Source organism: Neodiprion virginianus, chromosome 1 (assembly GCF_021901495.1).
Source record: "Neodiprion virginianus isolate iyNeoVirg1 chromosome 1, iyNeoVirg1.1, whole genome shotgun sequence".
Taxonomy (NCBI): domain Eukaryota; kingdom Metazoa; phylum Arthropoda; class Insecta; order Hymenoptera; family Diprionidae; genus Neodiprion; species Neodiprion virginianus.
The window spans coordinates 21,966,146-21,984,735 of NC_060877.1; the positions used below are offsets into that span (position 1 = coordinate 21,966,146).

Sequence of the window (18,590 nt, forward strand, 5' to 3'; positions counted from 1 at the left end):
CTCTCAAACGATTCTCAAACGATTAAAAAAAAAATTAAACGTCTAAGTCTATTTTTTGAGGAGATAGAAAATATGGGGGCCAACTTCACACCCAAAATTAAAATCAATTTTCCGGAAAAACTATTAACTCTCAAACGATTTTTCTTTACTCTCAAACCCTCTCAAACGATTCTCAAACGAATTGCATTAATTAGATTTAAAAAGAGCGATAAGGAACTTCGTTCCAATAACAACTTCGGGGGGCCAACTTCACGGAGGTTTCCTTTACTCTAGTCTCCATGGTCTGAAATGTCCATAGACTTATAAAGTCTATAGAAATATCGAATTCGATATTATGTAGCTGTATTCGTGAGCTTCCGTTAGGTAATCGTGTACAATAATTATCGTCCACTGTTTATCGACTGCGTAAGACCGTGCAATACTGCAAATCGTATACGACAAAAAACCGATAATTTGAATTATCTTTTGTTTCGAATATAAAAGTTGTAATATGGTTGTTATTAAATAAATAATTAAACGAGGTTGTATATTTCATCTCATTCCATTTATTCATAATCAAATTACAAATGTACCATTAAAATCAGAAGTTTGTTTATCGGCAATAATATTATTTCTGAAGTTACGAAGTAAGTAGCTTATAATTCAGTTATAAATAATTTCAACCTTACATTGGTATCGCATTATAACATTCCAGACTGCAAACCAATAATTGTACCCACTGGACATTTATTTTTGATCGTATTTATTGTAGGTTGAAGCTAATATAATGGATCTGTCGGACGCTTCACGCTTCCTTGCGATGCGTTGTTGGAAAGAACCGAAGAATAAACGAAGAATCGTTGACTAAAGTATATAAAGACAGTTGCCTTTAATGGGCTTTGGTGTGACAACCGAAAATCGCCGCGCGCTTGCGCTTCTTGAGATGTTCCAACGGTAGAGTTAAGAACTTATTGCAGAACATCAGAGAGTTACCGATTGCGACATGATACTGGGTGCATTCACATTCCGAGTAAGGGGCCATTCATTAATTACGTAAAGGTCCCGAGGGGCAGGGAGGGTTAAAAAAATCTCTACATGTCCATATCTTAGGGGAGGGGATAAAACTTATTCTTACGTAATATTTTATATGTCGGAATTAATCATCAGAAATCTACTTCCATTTCGATGCCGACTGGCCTTTTTTCCTTCTATAATATACAATTGGATTTACACCTTATTTTAAAAATTTTTAGTGCTTATTAAAATTTTAAATTCTGAAATGTGTTCATTTTTATCCATTTTCAATCTTGTAAATAAAAATTATAACACATTCTTCCCGTTTATTGATATTATTTTGATTATTCTGAAAAACTAGATAGAATCTTACGTAAGACGGGGGGGGGGGGGGGGGGGGGAGTTCGAGAAATCTTATGTGCCCTTACATGAGGGTAGGGGGGGTCAAACATTGCCAAAATCGTCCTTACGTAATTAATGAATAACCCCTAACACAGTCTTCGCAATAGTGAGGCCAAGCCAGTACTTGGCCGGTGCGTACTTACCGATTTGTCGGCATAACAAGAAATTGATAGTGAGAATAAATTTCTTCCAAATTTCGTAGCAAAACAATGATTCAATTAAAGTATAGGTACCCGAGAGAAGAATTTATACATAGATCGTGAATAATAATAGATCAGATGTACTAATGATGCAGATACCAAGGAGTATTATGCGGTTCACGTACGATATCAATATATATGATCTATTTACGATTAATACGTGATGCATACCACAAATTTTATAATTTTCCAGGTGACAAACTAGATTATCTACAATAATACCCCTATAATATGAAAAAAGAAGAATTATTCATTTCGATATGGGATTCTATTCGATACGCGCTCGATGTATTCCATAACATTAGTATTCATAATTATTCCAACAACTTCATTTGCTCTCTCGATCTTGAATTTTCGTAGGCATAGAATCGAAACGCTGATTTAGCTAGTCGCAAGTGAAGTATCTACGTTGGGTAGAGAAGCAGAATTGTTTTTCGAAGTGTTCGTATGGCAGAAAATTCAGAGTAACTGTAATACATCACGGATACGCTAATTTTGATCGAGATGAAATGGATGCTCCGTATATAAGACAGTATTTAATGCAGTGTAGTGATTTGAAGACCTATAAAGGTGATAGGGAGAGAAAGAACGGATCTTCTTAAAACTTCGAGTGTATTTTAACTAACATTTGAAATGTACGAGCAAAATTTTTTATCATCCAACTATCGCAGAACATCAGCGTTATTAGCTGACCCGTTAACTGAAGAATGTATCTTTTGTCAACGGCTAACTATCGAAGGGCCTGGCCGCCTGAGTCTGGAATCGGCAGAAAGGATAAAGTGCGTATTTCTTGTACAAAACGTGAAAACTAAAATCATTATACATCATATCATATCATCATACATCACACATCATACATCATACATCATACATCATACATCATCATACATAGTATTAAAGGTCGAAACCAAAGTTTGGATGTCGGATGTTCAGAAAGTGACGTCACCAATCGAAAATCAGCTAGCCGAATTCCTCAGTCTGGAAACAACCGCGCAGTAGAGCGGACGGATGAGAGTCGCGCTCCGCAAATTTCGAGTACCGAGTTCTCAACCTCTCGGGTCCCGCGCTTCGGGTCCGCTACGTATTTCGAGTACCGGGTTCTCAACCTCCCGGATCCCGCGCTTCGGGTCCGCTACGCGGTGAAACTCGACTTCCAGGATAAGCGCTCCGTGGTTCCTGGTTCATGTTTACAATAAATTATTTCAATTCGTTTTTCGCGCAAGCCCAAATTCAGTAGCTGTCACTGCGCTAATAAAATTTCTCGACTTCCAGGATAAGCGCTCCGTGGTTCCTGGTTCACGTTTACAATAAATTATTTCAATTCGTTTTTCGCGCAACCCCAAATTCAGTAGCTGTCACTGCGCTAATAAAATTTCTCGACTTCCAGGATAAGCGCTCCGTGGTTCCTGGTTCACGTTTACAATAAATTATTTCAATTCGTTTTTCGCGCAACCCCCAATTCAGTAGCTGCATTGCGCTAATAAAATTTCTCGACTTCCAGGATAAGCGCTCCGTGGTTCCTGGTTCATGTTTCAATAAATTATTTCAATTCGTTTTTCGCGCAACCCCAAATTCAGTAGCTGTCACTGCGCTAATAAAATTTCTCGACTTCCAGGATAAGCGCTCCGTGGTTCCTGGTTCACGTTTACAATAAATTATTTCAATTCGTTTTTCGCGCAAGCCCAAATTCAGTAGCTGTCACTGCGCTAATAAAATTTCTCGACTTCCAGGATAAGCGCTCCGTGGTTCCTGGTTCACGTTTACAATAAATTATTTCAATTCGTTTTTCGCGCAACCCCAAATTCAGTAGCTGTCACTGCGCTAATAAAATTTCTCGACTTCCAGGATAAGCGCTCCGTGGTTCCTGGTTCACGTTTACAATAAATTATTTCAATTCGTTTTTCGCGCAAGCCCAAATTCAGTAGCTGTCACTGCGCTAATAAAATTTCTCGACTTCCAGGATAAGCGCTCCGTGGTTCCTGGTTCATGTTTACAATAAATTATTTCAATTCGTTTTTCGCGCAACCCCAAATCCTGTAGCTGTCAGTCCGCTAATAAAATTTCTCGACTTCCAGGATAAGCGCTCCGTGGTTCCTGGTTCACGTTTACAATAAATTATTTCAATTCGTTTTTCGCGCAACCCCAAATTCGGTAGCTGTCAGTCCGCTAATAAAATTTCTCGACTTCCAGGATAAGCGCTCCGTGGTTCCTGGTTCATGTTTCAATAAATTATTTCAATTCGTTTTTCGCGCAACCCCAAATTCAGTAGCTGTCACTGCGCTAATAAAATTTCTCGACTTCCAGGATAAGCGCTCCGTGGTTCCTGGTTCACGTTTACAATAAATTATTTCAATTCGTTTTTCGCGCAAGCCCAAATTCAGTAGCTGTCACTGCGCTAATAAAATTTCTCGACTTCCAGGATAAGCGCTCCGTGGTTCCTGGTTCACGTTTACAATAAATTATTTCAATTCGTTTTTCGCGCAACCCCAAATTCAGTAGCTGCATTGCGCTAATAAAATTTCTCGACTTCCAGGATAAGCGCTCCGCGGTTCCTGGTTCACGTTTACAATAAATTATTTCAATTCGTTTTTCGCGCAACCCCCAATTCAGTAGCTGCATTGCGCTAATAAAATTTCTCGACTTCCAGGATAAGCGCTCCGTGGTTCCTGGTTCATGTTTACAATAAATTATTTCAATTCGTTTTTCGCGCAAGCCCAAATTCAGTAGCTGTCACTGCGCTAATAAAATTTCTCGACTTCCAGGATAAGCGCTCCGTGGTTCCTGGTTCACGTTTACAATAAATTATTTCAATTCGTTTTTCGCGCAACCCCAAATTCAGTAGCTGCATTGCGCTAATAAAATTTCTCGACTTCCAGGATAAGCGCTCCGTGGTTCCTGGTTCATGTTTACAATAAATTATTTCAATTCGTTTTTCGCGCAACCCCAAATTCGGTAGCTGTCAGTCCGCTAATAAAATTTCTCGACTTCCAGGATAAGCGCTCCGTGGTTCCTGGTTCATGTTTACAATAAATTATTTCAATTCGTTTTTCGCGCAACCCCAAATCCTGTAGCTGTCAGTCCGCTAATAAAATTTCTCGACTTCCAGGATAAGCGCTCCGTGGTTCCTGGTTCATGTTTACAATAAATTATTTCAATTCGTTTTTCGCGCAACCCCAAATCCTGTAGCTGTCAGTCCGCTAATAAAATTTCTATAATTTTATAATCTTCTCATAATCTTTTTGGTAAAATATATCGATAAAAAAATTATATTAAACCTTACGCGGTATTTTTGATTTGTTCTCATGCTGAAAATATTTATTAGCATTCGAGGTATAACTCGAGGTGGTTGGCGGTTTTCGTTGGAGGTAGTTAGGGGTGGTTGCGGGTAATCTCGGTGATTCAGGAGGAGGGGGCCGAGGATTTGTGCTCGGTGAGTCAAACACTTTCATAATATTTCATGGCAATTGTAATTTGAAATATTTTATCTGAAATATTTCAAACTTCTCACGTTTACATTGAATTATTTCAATTCATCTTTCGTGCGAGCACATATTTAGTAGCTGTGAATAATCTTATACAATTTATCATATTATTAATTGATTATTTAATCAATTACTCAATTATATTAATCCTTACACAATATTTTCGATGTGTTCTTATACTGAAAATATTTATTACTATTCAAGGTATAACCTGAGGTGGTTGAAGGTGGTCGGAGGTGGACGAGGAGGAGGACGAGGAGGACGAGGATTTGTGCTGGGTGAGTAAAACACTTTTATAATATTTGATGGCAATTGTAATTATATTTCATCTGAAATATTACAAACTTGTCACGTTTACAATAAATTATTTCAATTCATTTTTCGTGCAAGCACATATTCAGTAGCTATGAATAATCTTATACAATTTATTATATTATTAAATTATCAATTAATATTCTTATGATATTTAATGGCAATTGTAATTATATTTCATCTGAAATATTACAAACTTGTCACGTTTACAATAAATCATTTCAATTCATTTTTCGTGCAAGCACATATTCAGTAGCTATGAATAATCTTGTACAATTTATTATATTATTAATTAATTGAATAATTACATTAATCCTTACACAATATTTTTGATGTGTTCCTATACTAAAAATATTCATTACTATTCCAGGTATTACCCGCGGTGGTCGGAGGTGGACGAGGAGGAGGACGAGATGGACGAGGAGGAGGACGAGATGGACGAGGAGGAGGACCAGGTGGACGAGGAGGAGGACGAGGTGGACGAGGAGGAGGCGGGGTGGGTCGTGGGAGAGGACCTCTCCTCTCCTCAGAGGAGGGGAGGGGGGGGGGGGGGCAGGGAAGGGGGTGAGGTGGGCGGAGAGGGGGAAGGGACGGGACGGGAAGGGAAGGGAAGGGGCGGGAAGGGAAGGGGAGGGGGGGAGGGGGCCGGAGGGGGCGGGAGGGTGGGCGGGCGGGCGGGGGGGAGGAGCGAGGGAGGGAGGGTGGGCGGACGCGAGAGGGCGGGGGGGGTACTGCTCTATTAACTCTAACAGGCTCGAATCGACATCCATCCTCCACTCTCTCCCTCCCTCCCTCCCGCCCGCCCTCCCTCCCTCCCACCCACCCGCCCACCCGCCCCGCCCCTTCCCTTCCCACCCCTCCCCACCTCCCTCCCCTCCCCGCCTCCCAACCCCCTCCCCGCCCCTCCCCGTCCCCCTCCCCGCCCACCACTCCCCCTTCCCTGCCCCCCCCCCCCCCTCCCCCCCTCTGAGGAGAGGAGAGGTCCTCTCCCACGACCCACCCCGCCTCCTCCTCGTCCACCTCGTCCTCCTCCTCGTCCACCTGGTCCTCCTCCTCATCCATCTCGTCCTCCTCCTCGTCCACCTCCGACCACCTCGGGTAATACCTGGAATAGTAATGAATATTTTTAGTATAGGAACACATCAAAAATATTGTGTAAGGATAAATGTAATTAATCAATTAATTTATAATATAATAAATTGTACAAGATTATTCATAGCTACTGAATATGTGCTTGCACGAAAAATGAATTGAAATAAGTTATTGTAAACGTGACAAGTTTGTAATATTTCAGATGAAATATAATTACAATTGCCATTAAATATTATAAGAATATTGATTAATTGATTAATAATATAATAAATTGTATAAGATTATTCATAGCTACTGAATATGTGCTTGCACGAAAAATGAATTAAAATAATTTATTGTAAACGTGACAAGTTTGTAATATTTCAGATGAAATATAATTACAATTGCCATTAAATATTATAAGAATATTAATTAATTGATTAATAATATAATAAATTGTATAAGATTATTCATAGCTACTGAATATGTGCTTGCACGAAAAATGAATTAAAATAATTTATTGTAAACGTGACAAGTTTGTAATATTTCAGATGAAATATAATTACAATTGCCATCAAATATTATAAAAGTGTTTTACTCACCCAGCACAAATCCTCGTCCTCCTCGTCCTCCTCCTCGTCCACCTCCGACCACCTTCAACCACCTCAGACTATACCTCGAACACTAATAAATATTTTCAGCGTGAGAACAAATCAAAAATAATGTGTAAGGTTTGATATAATTTTTTTATCGACATATTTTACCAAAAAGATTATGAGAGGATTGTAAAGTTATAGAAATTTTATTAGCGCACCGACAGCTACTGAATTTGGGGTTGCGCGAAAAACGAATTGAAATAATTTATTGTAAAGATGAACCAGGAACCACGGAGCGCTTATCCTGGATGTCGAGAAATTTTATTAGCGCAGTGACAGCTACTGAATTTGGGGTTGCGCGAAAAACGAATTGAAATAATTTATTGTAAACGTGAACCAGGAACCACGGAGCGCTTATCCTGGAAGTCCAGAAATTTTATTAGCGCAGTGACAGCTACTGAATTTGGGCTTGCGCGAAAAACGAATTGAAATAATTTATTGTAAACGTGAACCAGGAACCACGGAGCGCTTATCCTGGAAGTCGAGAAATTTTATTAGCGCAGTGACAGCTACTGAATTTGGGGTTGCGCGAAAAACGAATTGAAATAATTTATCGTAAACATGAACCAGGAACCACGGAGCGCTTATCCTGGAAGTCGAGAAATTTTATTAGCGCAATGCAGCTACTGAATTTGGGGTTGCGCGAAAAACGAATTGAAATAATTTATTGTAAACGTGAACCAGGAACCACGGAGCGCTTATCCTGGAAGTCGAGAAATTTTATTAGCGCAGTGACAGCTACTGAATTTGGGCTTGCGCGAAAAACGAATTGAAATAATTTATTGTAAACGTGAACCAGGAACCACGGAGCGCTTATCCTGGAAGTCGAGAAATTTTATTAGCGCAGTGACAGCTACTGAATTTGGGCTTGCGCGAAAAACGAATTGAAATAATTTATCGTAAACGTGAACCAGGAACCACGGAGCGCTTATCCTGGAAGTCGAGAAATTTTATTAGCGCAGTGACAGCTACTGAATTTGGGCTTGCGCGAAAAACGAATTGAAATAATTTATTGTAAACGTGAACCAGGAACCACGGAGCGCTTATCCTGGAAGTCGAGAAATTTTATTAGCGCAATGCAGCTACTGAATTTGGGGTTGCGCGAAAAACGAATTGAAATAATTTATTGTAAACGTGAACCAGGAACCACGGAGCGCTTATCCTGGAAGTCGAGAAATTTTATTAGCGCAGTGACAGCTACTGAATTTGGGCTTGCGCGAAAAACGAATTGAAATAATTTATTGTAAACGTGAACCAGGAACCACGGAGCGCTTATCCTGGAAGTCGAGAAATTTTATTAGCGCAGTGACAGCTACTGAATTTGGGGTTGCGCAAAAAACGAATTGAAATAATTTATTGTAAACATGAACCAGGAACCACGGAGCGCTTATCCTGGAAGTCGAGTTTCACCGCGTAGCGGACCCGAAGCGCGGGATCCGGGAGGTTGAGAACCCGGTACTCGAAATACGTAGCGGACCCGAAGCGCGGGACCCGAGAGGTTGAGAACTCGGTACTCGAAATTTGCGGAGCGCGACTCTCATCCGTCCGCTCTACTGCGCGGTTGTTTCCAGACTGAGGAATTCGGCTAGCTGATTTTCGATTGGTGACGTCACTTTCTGAACATCCGACATCCAAACTTTGGTTTCGACCTTTAATACTATGTATGATGATGTATGATGTATGATGTATGATGTATGATGTGTGATGTATGATGATATGATATGATGTATAATGATTTTAGTTTTCACGTTTTGTACAAGAAATACGCACTTTATCCTTTCTGCCGATTCCAGACTCAGGCGGCCAGGCCCTTCGATAGTTAGCCGTTGACAAAAGATACATTCTTCAGTTAACGGGTCAGCTAATAACGCTGATGTTCTGCGATAGTTGGATGATAAAAAATTTTGCTCGTACCTTTCAAATGTTTGTTAAAATACACTCGAAGTTTTAAGAAGATCCGTTCTTTCTCTCCCTATCACCTTTATAGGTCTTCAAATCACTACACTGCATTAAATACTGTCTTATATACGGAGCATCCATTTCATCTCGATCAAAATTAGCGTATCCGTGATGTATTACAGTTACTCTGAATTTTCTGCCATACGAACACTTCGAAAAACAATTCTGCTTCTCTACCCAACGTAGATACTTCACTTGCGACTAGCTAAATCAGCGTTTCGATTCTATGCCTACGAAAATTCAAGATCGAGAGAGCAAATGAAGTTGTTGGAATAATTATGAATACTAATGTTATGGAATACATCGAGCGCGTATCGAATAGAATCCCATATCGAAATGAATAATTCTTCTTTTTTCATATTATAGGGGTATTATTGTAGATAATCTAGTTTGTCACCTGGAAAATTATAAAATTTGTGGTATGCATCACGTATTAATCGTAAATAGATCATATATATTGATATCGTACGTGAACCGCATAATACTCCTTGGTATCTGCATCATTAGTACATCTGATCTATTATTATTCACGATCTATGTATAAATTCTTCTCTCGGGTACCTATACTTTAATTGAATCATTGTTTTGCTACGAAATTTGGAAGAAATTTATTCTCACTATCAATTTCTTGTTATGCCGACAAATCGGTAAGTACGCACCGGCCAAGTACTGGCTTGGCCTCACTATTGCGAAGACTGTGTTACTCGGAAGGTGAATGTAGCCAGCATCATTTCGGAATCGGTAACTCTGTGATGCTCTGTAATAAGTTCTCATCTCCACCATTGGTAGATCTCAGGGAGCGCAAGCGCTTGTCACACCAAAGCCGATTGGGGCAACCGTCTTAATATTCTTCAGTCAACGTAGGAGGTGTTTGGAGGTGCATGGAGGTGATCGGTGCAGGTTGAGGAAGACGTGGTCACCGAAGATGACGGCGGTGCGGAGGAGCAGGAGGGAGACGAGGCTGTCGAGGTCAGGGGGAGTTCACTCTTTACCCCCACTCTAAGCAATTTTGGCAGGCTGCAGGAGTAGGGCGCGACAAGTTACGAAAACAAAATTCTACTAGAAGTGAATATTTTAGAGTGGTAGAACTGCTAATAATAATAATGTGCACATGTGCAGCCGGAAAATAATATTCCGCCATTCTTGTATCCTATGTTAGAAGACCGTGGTCTGCGATTACATAATCACATTACTCGGTAGAGGGCGCTCTTAACATCCTAAGTAATGCTGACATGTTACTATACTCTAGCAAGAAATAACTATAGAAATATAGTAACTGCGAATTTTTCAATATTGTGTTGGTACAGTATAGTCCTGCAGCCTGCCAAAATTCGGTCCCATCTAAAAGCATTGAGTGAACTCCCCCTGGTCGAGGTGGACGGCGGTGCTCGGCGGTAGTTGGCGTGATCGGCGGTGGACGCGGCGGTCTTTGGTGGCGGTTGGCGGACGGCGTTGTTAGGCGTCTTCTCAGGGGAATGATCGAGCTGATCGACATTTCTAAGTCGCGGTCGACAAGTAGTTTTAAGTACTTTGTACCGACTTAACCTCAAGCTTCCATACCGACACTACTTTGGCCGCTACGAATGTCGGTGCGAGCCCGATAGGTAGAGTCGATAGACTAGAACCCTCTTACGCACCCAGGCCCACCTGGGCACATGTGCCCGTCGAAAACTGGTCACAAAAATTTACCCAGGGGTATTCGTCTTTATATTCTTCAGTCAACGACAACAATAACATGCCCTGAGCAATTCCCATCACTTACCTGTACAAAGCACTAGTGAAATCGTAAGCCAGCGGATCAATTTGAAAATTGTTATGATAATGTTTTGTCACATAAGTAATTTTCAGAGCATATTATCAGTGGGATAAATTAATAGAATGCCAAATTTTGGAAGTCATCAAACAGTATTCGAAATTCGTATAAAGACGTTGTCGAGTTAATAAAAATTCGGGAATACGAGGCATCGCCAAAATCGAATTTGATTTGCATTGAAGCTGAGACTCCCTATGCTCAAAACTGATTATTCGTCATTTGCAACATCAGTGCAAACAATGATAGTGGACCATCTTTAAATAACAATAATTGACATGTACTTCATTTTGTTGTATTTTATTAATTTTTCCACTGTAGTCTCTCAAAATCTAATAAAAAAGTCCTGTTCCGCGTGAACAAATGAAAAAGAAGATTTTAATAGCAACAGGTAAAAAAGATTATAATAACAATAGTATACGCATGAAGTTGGCGGTGGGGTAAGATGCCGAAAACAAAAAGCATCTAGAAAACAAAACTTCCTATTTTCATAACAAGATGTGCGCTGAGAAGTCGAACGTGGAGTATTTTCAAATAAACTCATTTAATAATAAAGTTGCTGTTGCTATGAAGTTAGTGTCAAGTGATTGACAGCTGTCATCGGCTGTTTATGACAGTCTTTGACAAATATCTTTATAGTTATCTGTTTCTGACTCACAAAAAATAAATATGCAAATGAGAATTATTAAGATGATTCCCGACGGGAATTGTCGTTTTCGCGCGCTGGCGTATTGTGTACGCGGCACTCAAGATCGACACGCAGAGGTGAAACAGAGTATCGTTTCAAATACAGTTGATAATTGGTCTACATTTTCGGGTTTTATTACAGGTAATGACTCAAACGGTGCCGTGATTATGTCACCTGGTCACAAATCACACATGAATAAAAATGGAATTTACGGGGGAGAAGCAGAATTAGCTGCAGCTGCGGACATTTTTAAGACCTGTAATCGTGTATCGCGGAGAACAAATTAATCCACACCAAATCGGATCCCAAGATGAAAGACAATTCTCGCCACTCTTCACCGGCGACGGAGACAGTGGACACAACCAGTACAAATCAGCATAAATGAATTCACCTGTCTAATAGACAATGTATAAGGAAATAGTGAGGCGCAAAGCGCGCAGGGGCGAAGCCCTTAGTATACAATAAAAATGTACATATAAATTAATTGAAACATGAAAGCTATCCATTTGTATAACTAAGAACTTATACGACATTTTATGAAACAGTTTATTTAATTTTTAATACTATTCTCATTCTTTGTTGTCACGGAATGACGATTTTACTATAAAAATCATTTCGGAGAATTATTCACACCTGAGCTCAACATTATTCTAAACTTATATTATAATACATCACAATTACTTTTGTTATCGAATATCAAAGAATACGAAACATTTCTACAAACTGAACTTCGAATCATTATTAGTATTATTATTATTATTATTATTATCTTTCGCTGAGTGAAAACTGTTTATAAACGAAAAAAAGTATTTTATAAAACAAATTGATGTTTTCGTGACCGCCTTTAGGGATCTGTTTTATGCCATTACAAAATCGATGAATGGAAAAAATAAGAGACAGGAATGACAGACATCATATTAACGAATTTAACAGGAACTAGTTGCAACTAGAAACAAAGCTGATTGCAATTATTTTCGTACTCGTCTTAAAGTACGCTTCAATTATCAAAATGACGTTCTACTATAGTCTGTATACATTTCATTCTTCGGCTTTAACGAGTTCGTGTGACCGATGATGGAATACAAAGGATATGCCACTAGCCCAGCACTGCCGAAGTGGCAGATCGGGTAAATGACGAGGATTGTTGGCATGTCTCCAATCCGACAAGTCAGAATTGCAGTCTGTTCCTTCGGGTGGGCCGCGAACCTCCACTCCATTTACGCACCTCTTGCACTTGAATCTATATAAACAATAAAAATGAATATAAATCATAATCTCGTGTCAACAGTGCTTGTCTTTATACTTTGGGATTATAAGAAATCGAGCATGGTCAATGATAATGTTGATAATGGTGAAAGTTTAATACGAACTTTGAATGGGTATCAGATGTGGTGTTTTCTTCCAACGTGAATAGATCGCGCAAGTCGCTTAAAGTAAAGTGCCTCGCCACATCATCTTCTTGGTCAACTACAGTCGAACTTAATGCTTTCTTGTGGGCCTGTCTTTGGAATATCTTTTCTTCTATTGTACCAGTCTGAAAATTCAAATATTGTATTTGTTTGCAAATAATTAAGACTAAAAAGGCTAATATTCCATCAGTGTGAGAATGTATTATTATTTACACAAAGCAAGCGATAAATGAAGCAAGGCTTTTTTTGTCCGTCTCTCCAAACTCTGGCCATAGCTTGGTCATCGTTGGCGGGATTCCAGTCAGGATCAAACATAACTAGTCGGTTTGCGCCAATCAAATTAAGCCCACATCCGCCTGCCTTAGAACTCAGCATGAATATAAAATCGCCGCTGTTTGGATCATTGAAACTATCTACGACTTTGGATCTCTTTTTTATAGTCATCGATCCATCAAGCCTAACATAACGATATGTACGCTTTCGACATAACTTTTCAAATAAGTCCAAGGTCTGTGTATAATTTGATACCAACACAACCTTATCCGTTGTAGTTGACTTTACCAAAGCCAGTAAACAATCCAAGACCATCAATTTACCAGACAGCTCTGGCAAGACATCTCTGAAAGTTAAATAAAAATGGTAATGCACAAGCATACAAGATAGCCGCAAGTAATAATTAACAAACATTTTACAAAACACTACTGTATTTACTTTAAACTATAGTTTGGAGGTAGAAGTTCTGCAGCATTTTCGAATCCTTCAGACTTTTCCAGAATTTTTTCGTACACCAGATCAGGATGATTACAAAGTTTTTTGAGTAGTGTAATAGCGGACAATGCTGAAAGACTACCTTTCTTGCCAGTGCCAAATTCATCACCTAAGTAATAAAATTTTGATAGTAAAGAGACTTAGAAAAAAGAAACAATATTATTCAGTGCAATTAGCACGGAACAGGTTGCTGAACAATTAAACAAACATAAAACATACAGAAGTGGCTGACAGCAGATATAATGATTTGCACCTTCTACTTGCCTTGCATAGATTTTCTGATACTGTCGCTTTTGATGAAATTTTGATACAACTGAGTTTGCAATTTGTTAAGTTTAACGCAAATGACCATTTCATGTTTCACAGGTAAATACTTTGACAATAGCGCACTTGTACGTCTTATCAAGCATTTGTTTACTATTGTTACCAGCTCTTGAAGACATTCTTGCGCTCTTTGGCGCTCCGAGTCAGTTGCTCCAGCATCTTGACCTTTCAGGATCGGGATTTCAAATTTCCGACGGAATTCCTAAATAAAAATTCATGTAACCTAGTAAAGAAATAACATTTTTCGCCAAGTCTATTGGGTCTTCAATTCATACTCATTATAAGAAATATATTATGCCTGTGCTAAGTTTTAACAAATTAGCTCTTGAGTTTACCAACTGAAAGTAAAACTGACGTGTTTGATGTGAAGATAGTAAAATGTATCAGTGTACCTGGGCAGTTCCAAGAAGTCCTTGATTCACAAAATGAACCAGTGAGAAGTACTCGAGTAGGTCATTTTGAATGGGTGTTCCACTGAGTAATACACGTCTTTTTGCTTTTAAACCCATAAGTGCCTGATAAGTTTGATTTTCACTGTTTTTCAAACGATGACCTTCATCACACAATACTAAACCAACGTCATCCTGATGTAAAACGTGAGCGTGCAAACGAAACGTTTCATAGCTGATTATCAAAATTGGGTTTGCACATCTGTATAGAATGAGTTCTAATTTTTATTTTAGATATTCATAAAAAAAAATTTGTCACAAGTTTCGAAGTAGTTCTTTGACCAATCATAAAATTAAAATGTGTTAGCATTGAGTGAAGGACAAAAATACTTTTAACAATTACAATACGAACTTGATTTAATAATTTGAGGGCGTTTTTTAAATAAAAGAAAAGTTTGTATAAGCATACCTACGTCCATAGGTCTTCATAAATCCTTTTAATTTGTTGTCAATGTCTGTTTTACTCCCACCATCAATGGCCAAAGGATTCACTCGTCTGCCAAGCCACTTATGTATTTCGTTATACCAATTTTTTACTAGAGAACTAGGCGCCACTATCACAGCTTTTTCAATAAGTGGTTTAGCTTCTGGTCCTTCAAAAATATAAATACTTTGTGCAGTTCATGGTGCTTACATGTACCAAAGTGGTAATTTTCTAACTGATATTGTTATACCTTGTTTCAGCAAAGTCCACAACAATGTAATACACTGCAGGGTCTTACCAAGACCCATTTCATCAGCCATTATACAGCCATAAGCATTTTCGATCCGTTTCCCGGTTACACACTCATACATAAATTTAACACCTTCTCTTTGATGAGGTCGCAATATATTACACAGAGCTGGATCAACTACTACGTGAACAAGTTGTTTGGTCCTGCATGGCAAAACAGAAAATTAACTACGTTTTATTAATTCAACTCGAATATGGTAGTTATTTCCAAGAAGTATGTGTATGGAGTAGTATACTAACAATCATCCATATAAAAATAAAACAAAGTATGTTCAAATGAACTCACACATTGATTTGCTTGTCACGCTAATCACTGACTTGATGTAATACATCAACTAGTATTTGTTTAGATGGTCCAAAGATATGACAATATAACTTCAGTTTTAAAAACCAGACATAATTTGAATTAAACAATACTTCTCAACCTGAGTTATTTAATAAATGTACCAATTGAGGTGGTATAAATGCAAAACAAATTGCATACGTGTCTAGTTTCAGTTTGTCGTGTTCAGATAATTCAGGTGGTGTGTAAACAACCAATGCATTAGCCTCATCAGGATCGTGGAGCGGTGTTCGAGGTCCCAACATACGCATACCAAGAGATCTGTTAGAGAGTTGATAACCAGGAATTGGAATTTTAAACGGCCGGTTCAATAACTTTCGTATTCTCTCCTCCTGTAAATACAAATATATTTGGTCCGTCGCTTTTAACACAAGCATTATAAATTCCATGCAACAATCATAATTTTGATTAAGATAACTTCAATGTGGGAAAATTTATAGATTGAAATAGATTTCATTCTAAAACTTAGATGAATTTAGCTTACATGTTCCGATAATGATTCTGGAGTAACGGCAATTGACAGTTGTACGAGTGGCTTACGTGAGATTTTAATTTCTTTCAACTCGGTCTTCAACCGTTTCTCTCTTTGTGGTATGGTGGAGCGTGGCTGGAGAGGAGAAAACTCGCCAGGTCGTTTGCCTTTTTGGCTTGGAGCGCTTGATCTCATCTTTAATATAAATCCTACATTTAATTCACTATATCTTTGAACATAGTGATAGAGAATAACTCAATCATACAAGATACTAATTATTTGCAAATAGAAAATGGTAAACATAAATTGCATGATTGTTGAATGTCTGGAGTCACAGGTACAAAATAAGCTAATCCATATTATATAATCATAGAAATTTTGGCATTGACATCTTCAACTAGGAAAAAAATGTTCACAACTTTCCACTTTATACACCTAACACATCACATTTGAATTTTGTTCAATCTTGTTGAGAAAGCGACAGCATACCCACAACAAAATTTTCAGAGCTTATAGAACATACTCGTGAGTATTCTATGAGTTTCTTCTAATGTATAAAAAAGAATTTTATTTTTCATTTCATTTCTTTCACGAGAAGTTGAAAACAGCCTAGACTTGATGAGATTTTTTTCTAACAACCTGTGAGAATTGGCAATTTATTTTTGACCTTATACACTTGCATCTGTCGATTATATGTAACCAGAGTTGTGAACATGCAGACAAATTTTTACATTCATAAACTTTAATTTGGAAATGTTCAAAGATTAACATGAAAAAAATTGAGGTTAGATTTTTGGAAAGCAAATTATCGTATGTTTACCAAAGTGAAAAACCGTCTTTCCTCTGAAAAACTTATTATAAGATTATTGCTGTCACTCACCATTTTTCTTGATTTTTTATGTCACTCGAGCATTGTAAAGTACCAATCAGAAATACGATTACAATTATAGGACAGCCACAATTCGAATATGTATTTATAATTGAAATTCTACAGATTGGCGCGACCATAAACACAAGATTATGAACATCAACCACGGTCTTACATACAGGTCTGGTAACTCCGGCACTTTTGAGTGGTAGGGGGTGTCACCGTTAGTGAGGCACACGGTTTAGTTTCCTATCTATCCGCTAGGGGCGCCATTGGCCCGGGGTACGATAGATATAGATATATACCGATAGTTTTGAGACAGTTTGACACACACTTTACACCGAGTTATGAACTGTCATAAACTTTTATGAGCAGGTAATCTTACCGGTAATACCGATGTCGTGTATACAAGTCTGGGCATGGTCGTGTATACAGGTCTGGGCACTCCGTCCAAAAACCTGTGCCTCTAACTGAGGCCGATATTTCCACATTTCGCCACGTCGCTAGTGACGGAGGGGCATGCGCGCACTACAGCCCCGCTAATCACACACGTGCCGCCGAGGTTGCAGCGCTCCGCACTTTTGCGGCTAATGTCGGAAACATGTGTCTCAGATAGAGGCACACTGTGGGGTATACGAAATATATGGGAGTGCCCAGACCTGTATACACGACCGTGAACCCGAGCGAGAGCACGAGATCTTATTGTTAGAGGTTATACGAACGATAGCGACGCGAGGCTGTCGTCGTGGTTTCTCAGCTTCTCCTGTCGACTGCTTCGCCGGCTATGGGTACATAAAATACGAGTAGAAAGGAAACAAAAGTCGAAAAAATAAAGTTAACCACGGTGCATGCATCAATGGACATTACTTTACGTACTACGGCCTTTATCAAAAGATACTCATAGTTATAATCTACTGTTATTCCGCATCAAAGGAAGTTGAAGCATGTATAGTTAGACCTTGCACCGTTACACATTCATTTCATTTTGAAAAGTGAGCATTGACTATATTATTGTTACGTTTCCGAAAGGTGGAGTTGAAAATGTTGAAGAGGTTGTTCGAAAAGAGATACGTGATTTGTAGCTACCTACAATAAAAAGAGTACCGAAAACGGTAATCGAAGATAGTGTAGCAAGAAGATAACTCGAGAATTTCCTTGCGCGTATTTATAATTAAACATGCAGATCACTGTGCCACAAACCATAATCATCCTTATCATATGAAAATATTTTTTTGGAATATTTAGCGTTACAAGTGCGCATCATAGATTTTTATTATTGTTAAGTGAAAGGCGTGTTAGCCCAAAAAGTACAGACACGCGGCTTTAGGCGTTGATATACGTGTCAAAAAAAGTAGATGATTGGTTGCAAAATCTGCCAAAAGCATAAAGACGAAGTGCTATATACATAACCTTAGGCCGAATATGAAATATGTTATATTAGATAGTTATTATTGTACGTCGTAATGGGGTTTATAAGCTCTGGCCTGCATGCACGTGCAATGGCCCACTACGGGAAGCGATACCTACAGTATAACATTATATTGTTATTATCTGATGTAACCATTATTGAAATAAATCAATGAACAAATTGATTCTTTCGTATTTTCTCCGTATCTTCCGAGCTGTTTGTGTTACGATCTCTGATCTCCTT

General features: G+C 38.7%; 1 protein-coding gene across 2 annotated transcripts; it reads right to left on the reverse strand.

The window, feature by feature from the left end:
- Positions 1 to 11,832: 11,832 nt before the first annotated feature.
- Positions 11,833 to 17,087, reverse strand: LOC124305068 (DNA repair and recombination protein RAD54-like). 2 transcript variants are annotated; one of them, XM_046764073.1, is made up of 11 exons: positions 16,952 to 17,087; positions 16,084 to 16,266; positions 15,741 to 15,931; positions 15,198 to 15,400; positions 14,933 to 15,116; positions 14,467 to 14,725; positions 14,015 to 14,276; positions 13,694 to 13,859; positions 13,196 to 13,601; positions 12,944 to 13,107; positions 11,833 to 12,813 (listed from the first exon to the last, which is right to left on the reverse strand). In XM_046764073.1, the coding sequence occupies exons 1-11, from the start codon at positions 16,952 to 16,954 to the stop codon at positions 12,612 to 12,614; spliced, it is 2,223 nt and encodes a 740-aa protein (XP_046620029.1). In that variant the 5' UTR covers positions 16,955 to 17,087; the 3' UTR covers positions 11,833 to 12,611. The 2 variants fall into 2 exon arrangements, with proteins under 2 accessions (XP_046620029.1, XP_046620038.1); XM_046764082.1 differs by lacking the exon at positions 16,952 to 17,087 and adding an exon at positions 16,561 to 16,583.
- Positions 17,088 to 18,590: the final 1,503 nt, after the last annotated feature.